A 14,580-nucleotide genomic window follows, 5' to 3' on the forward strand; every position below is an offset into this window, starting at 1 on the left:
GTGTTATTCAATAACGTTGGTTTTCTTGGGGTTTTCATGTTTTTGAACTTAACTAAAATAAAATACACAACTCTCCTTGAAGCTAGGACAATCACAAAATTTATAAGAATTCTAAATATTTTAATATTACATTCCCACCTTTACGTTAGGTATTGTTAGCACTTCTACTATTATTTATTTATTTTGCTATCTCAATTTCATTATATATATGAATATTCTTATCCCACAGTTAATACGTTTGGTTAAATTTTATAGAGAATTTAATTGAAAGTTCAATGGGTCTTATTCTCTTCTCTTCTCATGGCGATGCCACCATGCTGTACAGAATCTGCTTTAAGTACTTTACTTAAATTTTGAGCATCCAGCTCGATAATCTAGAACACTCACACCTCTTCCCCTAATATCCATTAAGCATCGTTATTTGTAAACATACTTTTATAAACTGAATGTCATACCGAGAATGACATTTGTCAATGTCAATTCTGTGAATATACATGAAACAAAAATTGGAAAAATATATTTTATTAATTTCCAATTTTCTGTTCTCTACTTGTGAAAACGGCTTACAATTTCTTTGAAAATATTTCTTACAAGTGTAAGTAACTTCTTATAAGAGCTGTTAATTTTATTATGGTTTGAACCTACTGAATTTATTTTCTTCTGGCGTCCCGCCGCATGTTATGCCTTATGGACCCTTTGAACCTAACTGTTGAAAATTTATGTGAAAATCGTATTAGATGCTGTAAACTAACTTCGACGTTCACAATTAAGCATAAAAATCTCTACGTATAAATAACTAAAGGTTGGGATTTTAGTCAATGACTAAAAGTGAGGTTACAATAGTTACATCTAATTCCAACAACCACTCAAAATTATTTATTTTTTACTTAAAATATGCAATTGTATCCGTTTCGAAGGTTGAAGTCTTTGTATAAACTAAGTAATTGGTAACTCCTTCCCTTCAAAAGTTATTAATAAGAAGAGAGAAAAATCTGATGTCTTGAATTGTGCATACTGGAAACATAAGAAAAGGGCTGAGGTAAAAATAGGTATGGGTAGAGAGTAGAGAGCTTAAATGAGGCATAAGATCATAATTGGCCTTAATTCTTCAAATTAGCATAGCTAAAACAAGCATTTAAATACTTTTTATAATTCAGAATATTGGATGACTGCAGGAGCTCCACTCTTTGAGATTTGTATTTTGGATAAACCCAGTTATTTATATCACTGGGACGAATGTTTTCACTCTTAAAAGCTGAAATAAATAAAAAGTGGAGGCACATTCAAACATGCAACATAATGTTGCATTGTGAATATATTCCTGAGGCTCATTGTGCATTCTATTTTTAATTTATTAATTTAATTAATTACCCAAAATAACTTTTCTATTAGGTTTTCCACTAATCTATTATGAGTCGTTTCTTTGCTGGATCAGACTCTGACTCGGACAGTTCGTCTGAGGAGGAGGTTATTCAACGCCCAGCAGGACCCACTATCTTCACGGTAAAATATCAATTTTCTGATTTTATTTCCCCTATAAATTTCTTCTCCTTACACAGTTTTCAGATGATGAAGAAGAGGTTAAAAGGGTTGTACGATCTGCAAAAGAAAAACGCTATGAAGAGCTTACAAATATTATTAAGCAAATCAGGAACTTTAAGAAGATCAAAGACATGGCCAGTATGCTCAACAGTAATTTTGTCTTAATATTAATTCTGTTGCTATATATTAAAAGTATAATTTAAGGTTTTGAGGAATTGCAAAAGGCTTATGTGAAAGCCCTTCCTGTAATAGCAAAAGAGGAAAAGGGGGAAACTCCAAGATTCTTTATTAGGTGTCTTGTTGAAATGGAGGATTTTATTAATGAGACTTGGGAAGACAGGGAATTCAGAAAAAACATGAATAAAAATAATAGGTTTGGGATAGTTGTATGCAATTGTAAAAATGTTTTCTGGGAATGCATTATTTTAGCAAATCTTTAGCTTCAATGCGCCAAAAACTAAGGAAATATTTGAAAGATTTTGAAGATGATATTTCCAAATTTAGGGAAAACCCTGATCAACCAGATGATGATGAGGAGGAGGAGAAAAGTAAGTTTTTATTTCAACTGAAAATGTGAGTTTATATGCATGATTTAGATGAGCCAAAAGAAGAGTCTGATGATGAACCACCAGTCAAAAGCCAATTTGTCAAAACACCAGCAGTTCCTCAGACTAAACAGGAGTCAGATTCTGATTCTGATGAGTGGCCCTCAGACTCTGAATCTAGTTCTGAGTCATCAGATGATGAGGGAAAGTATACTAGTATGCGGGAAAGGTTAGTTATTGTTTAAAGGTTGTTTGGATGGTATTTAATAAGAATATGACATATGTAGGTTTTTGAAAAAAACCAAAGAAGATGATGAAGAGAAGGAAAAACGGAAAGAAGAAAAACGCAAGGAAAGAAAGGAGAAGGAATTACGTAAATTGAAACGTCAAGCTGAGGAGGAAGAGGCGACGGGCGACGGGGAGGGCTGGGAGGAAGTTAGAGGCGGCTTTACCTTGCTTAAAGTAAATTTTATTGTTCTTAAAAGTAGCTAGTTTAAATATGCGAAAAAATTTGCAGGAAAAACCCAAAATGTTCGCCAAAGATGCACAGATCGATTTGAAACTTGTAATAAAGAAATTAAGCGAAATTATGGCGGCTAGAGGCAAGAAACGCACGGACCGTAGGGAGCAGATTGAATTGCTGCATGAACTGCAGGCCATTTCAGACCAGCACAAGTTAGGAGCTGCCATTACCGTGAAAATTAAACTTGCAATAATTTCCGCCGTTTTTGATTACAATCCCAAGGTTTCCGATGCAATGAAGGTAAATATTTTTTGGGTTTAAAAAATTGAGTTAATTCAATTTATCTTCAGCCTGAACATTGGACAAAACTTCTTGAACGTATGAATGAGGTTCTGGAGCTTCTATTGGCTAATCCTCAATTGAATGTGTCTGAAACTGTCGCTGAAGAAAACGAGAGTTTAGAAGAAGCTCCATTTAAAATCAGAGGTTGCATTTTGACATCCGTAGAACGCCTCGACGACGAGTTCACTAAATTACTCAAAGAATGCGATCCCCATTCCAACGAGTACGTCGAAAGGCTCAAAGATGAGTCTCGAGTCTCCTCTATCATCGATAAAACTATAAAATACCTCGAAAAGACCAATGTTCCGTCGGAGCTCTGTCGTATATATCTTCGCAAAATTGAACATGTATACTACAAATTTGACCCGAGAGTGATTCAACAGAAAACCGGTGAGGTGCCTAAAGATGTGCTAACATCGGTGCAAGAGATGGACAAACTATGCAAGTTCATCTACGCCAAGGACAACACTGATCGGTTGAGGACCAGAGCTATTTTGTCGCACATTTACCATCACGCATTGCACGACAACTGGTTCCAGGCGAGGGATTTGGTGTTGATGTCGCATCTGCAGGAAACAATCCAACATTCTGATCCGAGCACACAGATATTGTACAATCGAACGATGGCCCATTTGGGGTTGTGCGCGTTTAGGCACGCTAATATCAAAGATGCGCATAATTGTCTGGTGGATTTGATGATGACTGGGAAACCGAAAGAGTTGTTGGCTCAAGGTAAGGGATGAAACATAATTTTATACAGGGTAGTTTTATAGACACAAGTTTAATAGATACAAGTTTAATTTTTTAACTTAATAATAACAAAATTCCAGGCTTGTTACCACAGAGACAACACGAACGCTCTAAAGAACAAGAAAAAATTGAAAAGCAACGCCAAATGCCTTTCCACATGCACATCAATTTAGAGCTTCTTGAGTGCGTCTATCTAGTATCGGCGATGCTCATTGAAATCCCTTATATGGCAGCCCATGAGTTCGATGCCCGTCGTCGCATGATTTCCAAGACGTTCTATCAACAGCTAAGATCCTCTGAACGACAAAGCTTGGTAGGCCCTCCTGAAAGCATGAGAGAGCACGTCGTTGCCGCCGCCAAAGCCATGCGAAATGGGAACTGGTCTGCTTGCAATAACTTTATTATCAACGAGAAAATGAACGCTAAAGTTTGGGATTTGTTTTATCAGGCCGATGCAGTTCGGTAAACATTCTCTCGTTACAATTTTTCCCATATATACTGTCTTTTTCTTTGTGTCAGATCAATGCTTACAAAGCTGATTAAAGAAGAATCATTGCGGACATACCTTTTCACATATTCCCACGTTTATGACTCAATTTCCATGGCCACTTTAGCAGACATGTTCGAATTACAGAAGTCTGTGGTTCATTCTACTATTTCTAAGATGATTATTAACGAGGAATTGATGGTATTGAGCTTAAAGTCCAGTTAAAGTTTGGACTGAATTTTGGTCCTTGTAGGCTTCTTTGGACGATCCTACCCAGACTGTAGTCATGCATCGTAGCGAGCCATCGAGGCTCCAGTCTCTAGCTTTGCAGCTCGCCGATAAAATCAACAACTTTGTGGATTCAAACGAACGTATTTTAGAGACTAAACAAGGGAACTTTTTCTTGCGAGGCGCGAATCAGGTAAACCAATATCGACTTTAAGTATTTCAAGGCATAATGTGTGATTTTTTAAGGGCAATTTCCGAGGCGAACGACAATACAGAGGAAATCAGAATTGGGATAGGCAAAGGCGTGAACGTGAACATAAAAAGGACAATTATTAGAAGATTATTTAAAGCCATTAATATTATTACAATATAATTATTACTGGATTTACATTTTATTTTTTAATTGCACATTCAATGCAGTAGGTTAAAGTACTCTGTTGCTGTTCTCCCAAAGTTATCTTTCAAATTAATATCAGCCCCTCTCATTATCAAATACTCAAACACTTCTTTTGACCCTTTTCTGGCTGCACAATGTGCTGCAGTCCATCCATTTTTATTTCCACAATAGTTTACATCAAAATTTAACTCGTTCAAAACATACTCTATGACTTCTATTTTGTCCTGAATGGCCACTAAATGCAAAACACTGGAAATACATAATTGCCATTTATGAAGCTACAATACCTGATTTAACTACCTTAAACCACTGTTATTTGTTAGGTGAATATCAGCTTTGTTCTCCACTAAAATCCTTGCTAAATCCAAATGTTGGCCCAAAAGTGCCTCGTGCAGTGGAGTATTGCCACAGCCATCCTTAGAATTAACATCCAAATACTTTAAAAGCCTGCATAAAATTTGTTTATTTCCATGCAGAGCTGTAATATGTAGAGCAGTTCTTCCATTTCTTGTTTTTAAATCCACCTAATCTATACGTCAACACATAAAAACATTCCCAAGATAAATATACATACAATCAATTCTTTCTCAATCAGGTAATCAAGTATATCAAGCCCCCTTTCTCTAGCCAAAATATGCACACAAGTCCATCCATCTTTGTTAGGGTAATTAATTTCAGCTCCTTCAACAACTAAACTTTGAACTATGCTTAAACTAACTTCAGCTTGAATTTTAGTGCAGGCTAGCATTAAAGGGGTCCAATCGCCTCTTCGTAGGGCATTTACATCAGCCCCATATGAACAGAGCTTCTTTACACTATGAAGCTGGGTGAACTGTGCTGCTTCATGCAAGGGGGTTTTGTCGTCCCTGTTTTTAATGTTAACAAGACAGGGTGAGTATTCAGTTAAGAGGTAATCTATCGTGGTTAAATAGCCTAATCTAGCGGCTATATGTAGGGCCGTGTCTCCGGTTTGTTCGTACGAAATGGAGCTCCAGTGGAAGAGTGGATTTTGGAATTTTAAAGTTTGCAAAGTAGATATGTTGTTTAGTTGGATTTCCTTTAATACTTTTTCTTGTATTTTTTTGTTACGGGTCTTTGAATGTGTCATAACGAAGTTTTTGATAAATGTAGGAATACGTAAAAAGGGAAATAAACAAACCAAAAATGAGCTTTGCGTCGTTGCCAGATTTCAGGTGTCAATGTCACTAATCACAAATTGGCAAAAATTATAGGCGAAATACGTTTCTCAAATTGTGCAGCTGCGAGTAGCGCATTCTTCAACTGTCAAAATAACGTCCTGACTCATGTCATAACAGAAGATTCAATTTTTTCCTAGAATTTCACCAATTTCCGTTATTTTTTTAATTTCTCCTTTTTACTAGTTTTTTGTACATTTTGAAGTGCACTTTGAACCACCACAAGTCATGTCAAGACCTCCCAGACGTCCTGGAAGAAGCCCTAGACGTATGAACCACTCGCCGAATTTGAACCATCCTCACGTTCAGGTAAAATAAAAACCAATTTTCCTTTTACTTTCCAACAGGTTTATTTCATAAAACTCAATAGAAATTCAATGTAAGTAAACGTCCCTGTTTGTATACATACAATTACAAAAGCTCAAATACTGTATAATATCTATAATAAAATATTTATAAACATTATTAAATTGAACTGAAATTACCCATTTTAAGTTCATTATTAGTCAAAATCATCAAAACTATTGTGACCCTGATGCCCCTGCTTCTTCTGGAGACTTCATGATAATGTTGTATTTTTGCTCACATATCTGCAAAGTTTCATCTATAATCTCTTTGATACGCTTTCTGTTCCCGTCATCAGGCACTAGCTTCAAGGCCATCAAAATTTCCAGCACATTACTCTCTATTAGTTTATTGGCAAGCTCTTTACTTGCACTTATAATATTGGCCACAATGCAAACTCCTCTATACTGCATGCTTGGTGATATATTGGCAAGCAGGCATTGAATAGCTTCAAGCCAATTACTTGAGTCAAAAACCTTTTCACAACACTTCTCAGAGTAGCCTGTCAATACCGCTAAAGTTCCACTAGCAGCCATTGCAGTATCCTCATCTTCATCCAAACAGCATGAGACAATATACTTCACTCTATCATTGTCACCTGTGAAAAATTTCTGGATTATATCTTCACTCTGTACCAAATTACACATGCACTGCACTGCTGCTCTAGAAATATACTGATGGTCTTCATACATGTAGTGCTCAATTTTGTAAAAACCACCTTCCTTGACTATCCTTTGCCGAGCTGCCTCATTTATTTGGGCAATGTTGCAGAGAGCCATTAAAGCTTCAAAATTCTCCAAACCTGTGCAATCTTGATGTAAGAGTGATAGCATGGGGCGAATACATTCTAGAGCTCTTTGACCAGGGAAAGCCACTTCAGGGTTCATGGTAATTCCAATTCTTGCCAGAGCTTGGGCTGCTTGACACTTCCCTTTCTCTGTGCCTTCTAGAGCTAGTTTTATCAGCACTTTGACGGCTCCTTGTTGCACTAGCATTCCTCTTAGTTCATGTTCTGACGCCAAGGCATTGAAAACTCGGGATATTAGTTCTTTTGAGTTATGGCTCTCTGTTTTGGATAAAGCAACCAGAGCTGTGGTCACATTTTCATGTCCCAGAGCTATTAATCTTTTAGTGACGAAATCAGGGTCATCCAGTTCATGCTCTTCAGGGATATGTTGCTTTGCAAATTTAGCCAATTCCGCCATTTCTGGGATAACCTCTTGTTTCTGATAGGCATTGCATAAGTTGACTAAAGTTGTGACTACACCAAAAACCATGCTCTGGTCACCTGTTTTAGCAAGTTCTACCAGAGCTCTTAAAGCTGCTTTGTCTTCTATGAGCTTCTCCTTTACTTCTGCATCCAAAGTTAAGTAACTTAAACCCTCCGCCGCCCATTTTCTGATATCTATGTCTTTGCCTGGATGTAAAAGAAATCTGCGGCAAGCTTCAGCTAATTTTAACGTAGAACCTTCAGCAAAGGGCTTTATTGTGGCATCGCTGCCACCATAGCTGCCCAATTTGCACAAACCTACCAAAGCTCTAATTCTAATATGGTCGTTCTTAGATTTATAGAGCTTTTTTAGAATGTCTGCTCCTTGAGTCACAATGCTTCTGGCTTTATCTGCCTTGCTTGCCGCCGCTATCAAACATTCGCACGCAACTTTTTGTTGCAATTCATCCTCCTCAGTGTTGGCCATTACTAAAATCATCTCAATAATGCCTTCTTTACCAATAATGCTATTTCCAATGTCTAAGGGACCTCTGAGGAGCTCAGTTATTGCGACAGTTATACGCAATTTGCTTTCAATGTCAGGGGTTAGTAGTTTTTCTTTTATGAAGTCTTGTATTTTGCTTAGGAAGTTGTCTCGGGCCTTGTCATAGTACATGTTGTCATACACTCGGGACAAGCATACTGCAGCAATTGTCCTGAAAACATTAAATTTTTGCACAAAAGAGAACGTGTTGTTTTTGTTGCAGTGTGTTTTATCATAATGAGCTGAATCAATTTTAAGGATTTTAAATCATATTTTTACCACTGAAATTCTGCAAAGTTTTTTAACAAATCTTGTATCTACAAGGCCTAGTTGAAAACGAATTTTCATTTACTGTCAACTTTCATTCATCAAAGTAGTGAATTCCTCATAGACGTTTTATTCATGATAGAAAATAAATAACAAGATAACTTGTTTCTATTAATTGTTACTTTGGGGCCTGGATTCAATTAGCTTTCCATTATTTTGAATGATCAGGATGATCTCAATAATGAAATTATCAGATAGTGGAAAAACCCTTTGCAACTTTTTAACAAATATACAGGGTGAGTCTTAAGTAATGGGACACAGAGCAATGATGGATTTATAACATAAAAATAATGCAATATAGCTAAATTTATGTTATTCCAAAAGTTGATAATAACTGAGATACAGGGTGCCAAAGTTGAAAAATGAAATCAAATTTTCTTTAATATCTCTGGAACAGTTCGGGCTAATTTCACGAAATTTCTTATATAGGGGTTTTTGGAGATGGTCAATTCAAATTTATCGACGATTTCGGTGTAACTTCTAGATTGTGCCACAATCGACAATTAGGAGTCATTTAAACCATTTAAACTTTTTTGTGCCACGGTGTATGTCATTTGGACTCATTAAAATTTGTTCCCCTACCTTTTCTAGTTAAAAAAGTTATATCTTATTGGTGTCGCTAGGAGCAACGGTTTTCGAGAAATTCAATTAAATAACTTAAATTCCCATTTTTTCTACTTGTTGACATGTAACAACATAATTTTTTTGTATTGTTAAAAAAGCACAAAGATAATATGAAAACAATTTAATACCGTAGTTGGTCTTCTATTGACATATTTATTTAAGTTCCAAACGAATATTTTAACAATAACAAAAAAAATTACGATGTTACTTTATCTTAGTAGTCTATGATATAACAAATGAATGATATAACATATGAAAACAAAGATATGTCAAACAAAAATTCAGTTTCACTGCATTGTGTTTGTAAAGTATACAAATAAATTTACAATTTAATTAAAATGCCGAGACATAATAATTATTCTAATGTTGAAATGAGAGATATGGTGTGTGTATACGCCCAAGAAAATTATAACGGGCGTCAAGCTTGTCAACGTTATTTCGAAATGTACTCAAATCGACAACAACCAAATTTTAAAACGATTAAAAGAATTTACGATCGATTGGGTGAGACCGGCTCATTTCAACATAAAAAAAAACCCTTGGACGCCCGAAAATTATTACACCAGAGCAAGAAGAAGAAATTCTAGAAGGCGTTGTTGATACCCCAGAAATAAGCACAAGGCGTATGGCAGCACGTGCAGGAGTAAGTCAAAAATCAGTAGTGCGAATTTTTCTTGAAGAGAAACTGTACACGTACCATTTTACGCCGGTACAAAACTTATGTGAAGTCGATCTTCAAGCGAGATTGCAATTTTGTAACTTCTTTCGTATGTGCCAGAATGAAGATCCACTGTTTTTAAATAAGGTCCTCTTTACGGATGAGGCAACTTTTACCCGTCGAGGTATAATTAACCACCGTAACAAACATGCATGGGACACAGAAAACCCTCACCTAACTACTGAACGCCACTTTCAGCACGAATTTAAAATAAATGTTTGGTGCGGGATTATTGACAACTATTTCGTAGGACCCTATGTATTACCACCCAAATTGAATGGTCCTCTGTACTTAGAGTTCCTCCAAAATGAACTAGGGAACCTTCTTGATGATGTGCCTCTGAATTTAAGGCAAGTAATGTTTTTTATGCAAGATGGTGCACCCGCACATTTTTCCCGCCCAGTAAAGGATTTCTTAAGTACACGTTTTGCCAATCGTTGTATAGGACGTGGATTTGAAATACCCTGGCCCCCACGGAGCCCCGACTTCAATCCTATGGACTTTTGTGTATGGGGTTACATGAAATCTTCGGTTTACCAAAATACAATAAATACACCTGAAGAATTATTAAACAAAATTCAAAATGCAGTCACATTATTTCGGAATGAACAATTGCTATTTAAAATAAAGAAGTCGTTCTGTAAAAGAATTGCAAAATGTATCCAAGTAAATGGTGGACACGTCGAACATTTATTGTCACAGGAAGATATGTTTAATTTTTAATTTTTTGTTATTGTTAAAATATTCGTTTGGAACTTAAATAAATATGTCAATAGAAGACCAACTACGGTATTAAATTGTTTTCATATTATCTTTGTGCTTTTTTAACAATACAAAAAAATTATGTTGTTACATGTCAACAAGTAGAAAAAATGGGAATTTAAGTTATTTAATTGAATTTCTCGAAAACCGTTGCTCCTAGCGACACCAATAAGATATAACTTTTTTAACTAGAAAAGGTAGGGGAACAAATTTTAATGAGTCCAAATGACATACACCGTGGCACAAAAAAGTTTAAATGGTTTAAATGACTCCTAATTGTCGATTGTGGCACAATCTAGAAGTTACACCGAAATCGTCGATAAATTTGAATTGACCATCTCCAAAAACCCCTATATAAGAAATTTCGTGAAATTAGCCCGAACTGTTCCAGAGATATTAAAGAAAATTTGATTTCATTTTTCAACTTTGGCACCCTGTATCTCAGTTATTATCAACTTTTGGAATAACATAAATTTAGCTATATTGCATTATTTTTATGTCATAAATCCATCGTTGCTCTGTGTCCCATTACTTAAGACTCACCCTGTATATACTTACCTTGTAGAAGGTGTTATACTCATGGAACTCTCATAATGAAACTCCTCAAGCTCACTAGCACAGTCAAGCAATTTTTTCACTCCCCCCTTCTCCATCAATTGTTCAGCCCAACTGAATGCAGTATGATGAATATTTTTGGTCAACAGTTCAATGATTGCATCTCTTGCTAAGCCACTAATTGCCTGGTTATTAATTGCCATAGTCAAACATGTGAGCAGAGTGTCAATTGTGGCTTTATTTCTCTCAACTAATTCTTTTTTTGGTTTTGCATCTGATTTTATTTCCATCCCTATGAAATTTCATTAAATTAAGTTGCTTAATTCCCTAAAAATTATTAAGATTTTACCAGAGAGAGAATTCAAGATGCACTGCAAGCAATACTGGGCAGCATTCACGATTTCCTGGCTTTTTGAGTCCAAAATCTCAAGAAACCAAGGGACTCCAGCATCCTTCAACACAGTCTTAGTTTTCTCCTCTGAATGTTTACATAACTCCCCAATTATTCTAATTCCAGTCACATACAATGTTTGATTTTTCTCCACCTTTAGGTAATTTTTAATCTTCTTCACTATAGAGCTTTGTTTTATCATCACTTCACTGCCTGCATTTTCCTTAGCCAAAACTAATAAGTTTTTCATGGCTGTTTCACGTTTCTCTTTTTCATTAGTTGGATCAAAGACAATTTTAACCATGTTCTCAAGCTTTGTGTTTGTCTGGGCATTAATTCTAGCTCGTTCTTCTACCACTCTGTGAAGACGATGCAGGTATGGCTGAATTGATTTATTTGTGGGGTCATCTTTGAATATTTGTGTAGCATCACAGAAAGCTTCCTCATATCTAAATATTAAGTGTTAATTTATTGTAAACGATTGTTAAGTGAATAAGTAGGTACCTTTGGAGGCTCTCTAATGCCTGACATCTCCTGAACAATGCTTTAGGATCATTTGGGCATATTTCCAGGCTTCTGTCGCAGTCTTGCACAGTTTTTTCAAAGTCTTCTAATTTCAAATGGGCAGCTGCTCGATTTTTGTAATAGACAGCCAGTTCTTTGGGCTCCCCCTTCACTCCACTGATGGCCTTGCTGTAATGTTTCACTGCCTCGTCCCATTTCTCGTTTTTGAACGCATCATTCCCTTGCTCCTTATACTTTTCACACTCTATAATTTCCATCTTAGAATCTTTTTTCGAATGGTTTTTAACAAGTTATGTTTTATAGGTTAGTTGAGGGTTCACTAGTAATACTTTGTAATTTTGGCACGAGGATTTCTTATGTCGTATTTATAAGGCTTTCCCAAGGAATTTTCTCAGATTTTCTAGAAGAGGAGGGATTTCTAATAATAAATGAGCTAATTTTAGCGGAGAAGATAGAAAATTTTATTTTTGTTTCGATTTCTATTTTTGTGTGAGACTTTTAATTTGGTTCTTAGGTACTCATTTGGTCCTTGGCTAAGGCAAATTAAAGAACAATTACAGATTTCAATTAATTTTATAAACTTAATTAACTGTTTATTTTTATTTTATGGTTTTTTTTAACCACAAATGTCAGATCAGCTGTTCAATGGCATTACATGATCTGTCAATGACCCTGGTGGTATAACAATCTCAATGGCCTGAATGGAAATGAATTACGTCATTGATATGCTGTGTGTAGTTCTCAAAGGAAAATACAACAAATTTCAAATTGGAATTAAGTTAGAAGTTAATGATGCTGCTTCATTTAAACCTGATTTTTCTATATACAGTTTTTTTTTATCGCAGTCTTATTATAAGGTTGGTTTCGAGTTTTTCAGCGAATTTCTCTCCTTGACATTTGTAGCCGCTTGTCTTTGTCAATATCATATGTTTTTAGCTTATTATTATTTTCCCCTAAATATTGATGATTCAGGAGAAATAAAAATATCCAGATATATGTTTGACTTTTAATAGCTTTTACGAAAATCTAGTGAATTTCTCTAATTTTCCAGCTTGTTTGTACCTTTATAAACGACAACCATGGTATGTTCCCCAACCATTTCATTCCACGTTATAAGTCTAGGAGGCCGTTGTATCCTCAGTTGTAGTTGGCAATAACTTGACCATTGTCAAAATTTACAGTTCTAGTCTCTCTAGCAAACCCTCTAAAGCTTTTATTCCAGGTTAACACATATGATTAGTATGAAAATGTGTTAATATTCAGATTCACTCCTGTTGTATCAATTAGCAATTAGTGCACTATTAGAAATGCTTTAAAACCCTCCTCAAACTAAACAGTGTTTGTTTCAATTAAGACATGTTTATTGTATGTTTAAAATAACAGCTAAGGTCTGTTCTCTTAATAGTTCCAGTTTGGCTTTAACATGTTCCCAGACATTCCCCGTCCATTCAATGTCTCTTACCAATGCTTTTCAGTTGCCATGCTACCAGGCAATGAGAGGCAGGATGTGGAGAGAGGAGGCAAAAGTATATTCATGTCTAATCTCCCTTAAAACCCCCAATAATGTTTAAGTTTTTATTAGTCATCATGCCACCTAGTGCTTTGGAGCAGCTCACGAGGCTTAACATCAACTACCCAATGTTGTTCAAATTGACGAATAAGAAGTCCAAAAGAGAGACTCATTGTGGTGTGCTGGAGTTTGTTGCTGATGAGGGGAAGGTCTATTTACCCCTTTGGGTATTTAATTAGTAGTTTATTGCTAAAGGCCATCTGACTAGGACCTAATTTAATAGATGATGCACAATATGGCTTTAGAGGAGGGGGATTCAGTACAAATGGAAAGTGTCTCTCTGCCAGTAGGCACATTTTCCAGATTCCAACCGATATCCTCAGATTTTCTGGACATCACAAATCCCACAGCAGTATTGGAGAATTGTTTGAGATCATTTGCCTGCCTAACTAAAGGGGATGTCATTGCAATTCAGTACAACCAAAAAGTGTATGAGTTAATGGTGCTGGAAACAAAACCAGCTGATGCAGTAAGCATCATTGAGTGTGATATGAATGTTGAATTTGCAGCTCCAGTTGGCTATAAAGGTATATCTCAGTTCTTATAGTTTCAATTGGATTCACAATGTGTTTATAGAACCGGAACCTATGAAGAAACAGGATGAAGAAATGACAGTGGATCCTGCTGAATTCATGCCAGAGCCAGCAGGATTTGTTGCATTTAAAGGTGCGGGAAATCGGTTGGATGGAAAGAAACGCAAAGATACATCAAGCACTGGTATGTTATAAATATTGTGGTTTTTGTGTCTTTATTATCTGATTTTAGACCAAAATATTACAAAGCCAGTCTACATTCGTGGAATTGCAGACTACGATTATCAGATAGGAACTTTAAGGTTTATTAGGAAGTCCATAAAGCCCAAAACCAATGAGACAGTAGATGACGAATTTAAGCCTTTCAGCGGTGCGGGTTTCAGTCTGCGGCCCTTGAATTGAGCGTGTTATAAATAATTAATTCTGTGTGATCTTTTAATAGAATTCTTGTTGTTTTATATCATTATTTATAGAAAAATAAAATTAAAATATAAATTTTATCTGAGGCCAGTGTTTATGTACGTTT

The 14,580-nt window shown here is 35.8% G+C and overlaps 4 protein-coding genes across 4 annotated transcripts; 2 read left to right on the forward strand and 2 right to left on the reverse strand.

Annotated features, from left to right (window-relative positions):
• Positions 1–576: 576 nt before the first annotated feature.
• Positions 577–4,745, forward strand: eIF3c (eukaryotic translation initiation factor 3 subunit c). Its single transcript, XM_066403792.1, has 13 exons — positions 577–595; positions 1,393–1,503; positions 1,560–1,692; positions 1,747–1,915; positions 1,972–2,090; positions 2,139–2,316; positions 2,375–2,549; positions 2,605–2,850; positions 2,901–3,624; positions 3,723–4,104; positions 4,162–4,330; positions 4,383–4,550; positions 4,604–4,745. The coding sequence occupies exons 2-13, from the start codon at positions 1,411–1,413 to the stop codon at positions 4,691–4,693; spliced, it is 2,646 nt and encodes an 881-aa protein (XP_066259889.1). The 5' UTR covers positions 577–595; positions 1,393–1,410; the 3' UTR covers positions 4,694–4,745.
• On the reverse strand, positions 4,698–5,884 carry LOC136418038 (ankyrin repeat domain-containing protein 16-like). The gene is made up of 3 exons (XM_066403946.1): positions 5,329–5,884; positions 5,055–5,278; positions 4,698–5,003 (listed from the first exon to the last, which is right to left on the reverse strand). The coding sequence occupies exons 1-3, from the start codon at positions 5,860–5,862 to the stop codon at positions 4,769–4,771; spliced, it is 993 nt and encodes a 330-aa protein (XP_066260043.1). The 5' UTR covers positions 5,863–5,884; the 3' UTR covers positions 4,698–4,768.
• Positions 5,885–6,049: 165 nt separating this feature from the next.
• On the forward strand, positions 6,050–14,559 carry Ufd1-like (ubiquitin fusion-degradation 1-like). The gene is made up of 6 exons (XM_066405624.1): positions 6,050–6,259; positions 13,357–13,477; positions 13,534–13,688; positions 13,745–14,048; positions 14,098–14,238; positions 14,287–14,559. Exons 1-6 carry the CDS (start codon positions 6,179–6,181, stop codon positions 14,454–14,456), a joined length of 972 nt encoding a protein of 323 aa, XP_066261721.1. The 5' UTR covers positions 6,050–6,178; the 3' UTR covers positions 14,457–14,559.
• unc-45 (unc-45 myosin chaperone) lies at positions 6,132–12,477 on the reverse strand. Its single transcript, XM_066405623.1, has 4 exons — positions 11,931–12,477; positions 11,385–11,875; positions 11,039–11,327; positions 6,132–8,221 (listed from the first exon to the last, which is right to left on the reverse strand). The coding sequence occupies exons 1-4, from the start codon at positions 12,206–12,208 to the stop codon at positions 6,472–6,474; spliced, it is 2,808 nt and encodes a 935-aa protein (XP_066261720.1). The 5' UTR covers positions 12,209–12,477; the 3' UTR covers positions 6,132–6,471.
• Positions 14,560–14,580: the final 21 nt, after the last annotated feature.

The sequence above is a fragment of the Euwallacea similis genome, chromosome 2 (assembly GCF_039881205.1).
Source record: "Euwallacea similis isolate ESF13 chromosome 2, ESF131.1, whole genome shotgun sequence".
Lineage (NCBI taxonomy): Eukaryota > Metazoa > Arthropoda > Insecta > Coleoptera > Curculionidae > Euwallacea > Euwallacea similis.

Coding starts and splice junctions, on each gene's coding strand:
- eIF3c (XM_066403792.1), top strand. CDS start 1,411: ATGAGTCGTTTCTTTGCTGGATCAGACTCTGACTCGGACAGTTCGTCT. Junction 1,916..1,971: donor AACATGAATAAAAATAATAG/GTTTGGGATAGT, acceptor GCATTATTTTAG/CAAATCTTTAGCTTCAATGC. Junction 2,317..2,374: donor TATACTAGTATGCGGGAAAG/GTTAGTTATTGT, acceptor TGACATATGTAG/GTTTTTGAAAAAAACCAAAG.
- LOC136418038 (XM_066403946.1), bottom strand. CDS start 5,862: ATGACACATTCAAAGACCCGTAACAAAAAAATACAAGAAAAAGTATTA. Junction 5,279..5,328: donor TGATTGAGAAAGAATTGATT/GTATGTATATTT, acceptor CGTATAGATTAG/GTGGATTTAAAAACAAGAAA. Junction 5,004..5,054: donor ACAAATAACAGTGGTTTAAG/GTAGTTAAATCA, acceptor ATGTATTTCCAG/TGTTTTGCATTTAGTGGCCA.
- Ufd1-like (XM_066405624.1), top strand. CDS start 6,179: ATGTCAAGACCTCCCAGACGTCCTGGAAGAAGCCCTAGACGTATGAAC. Junction 13,478..13,533: donor TGTGGAGAGAGGAGGCAAAA/GTATATTCATGT, acceptor AGTTTTTATTAG/TCATCATGCCACCTAGTGCT. Junction 13,689..13,744: donor AGGTCTATTTACCCCTTTGG/GTATTTAATTAG, acceptor CTAATTTAATAG/ATGATGCACAATATGGCTTT.
- unc-45 (XM_066405623.1), bottom strand. CDS start 12,208: ATGGAAATTATAGAGTGTGAAAAGTATAAGGAGCAAGGGAATGATGCG. Junction 11,876..11,930: donor GCATTAGAGAGCCTCCAAAG/GTACCTACTTAT, acceptor CTTAATATTTAG/ATATGAGGAAGCTTTCTGTG. Junction 11,328..11,384: donor CATCTTGAATTCTCTCTCTG/GTAAAATCTTAA, acceptor GAAATTTCATAG/GGATGGAAATAAAATCAGAT.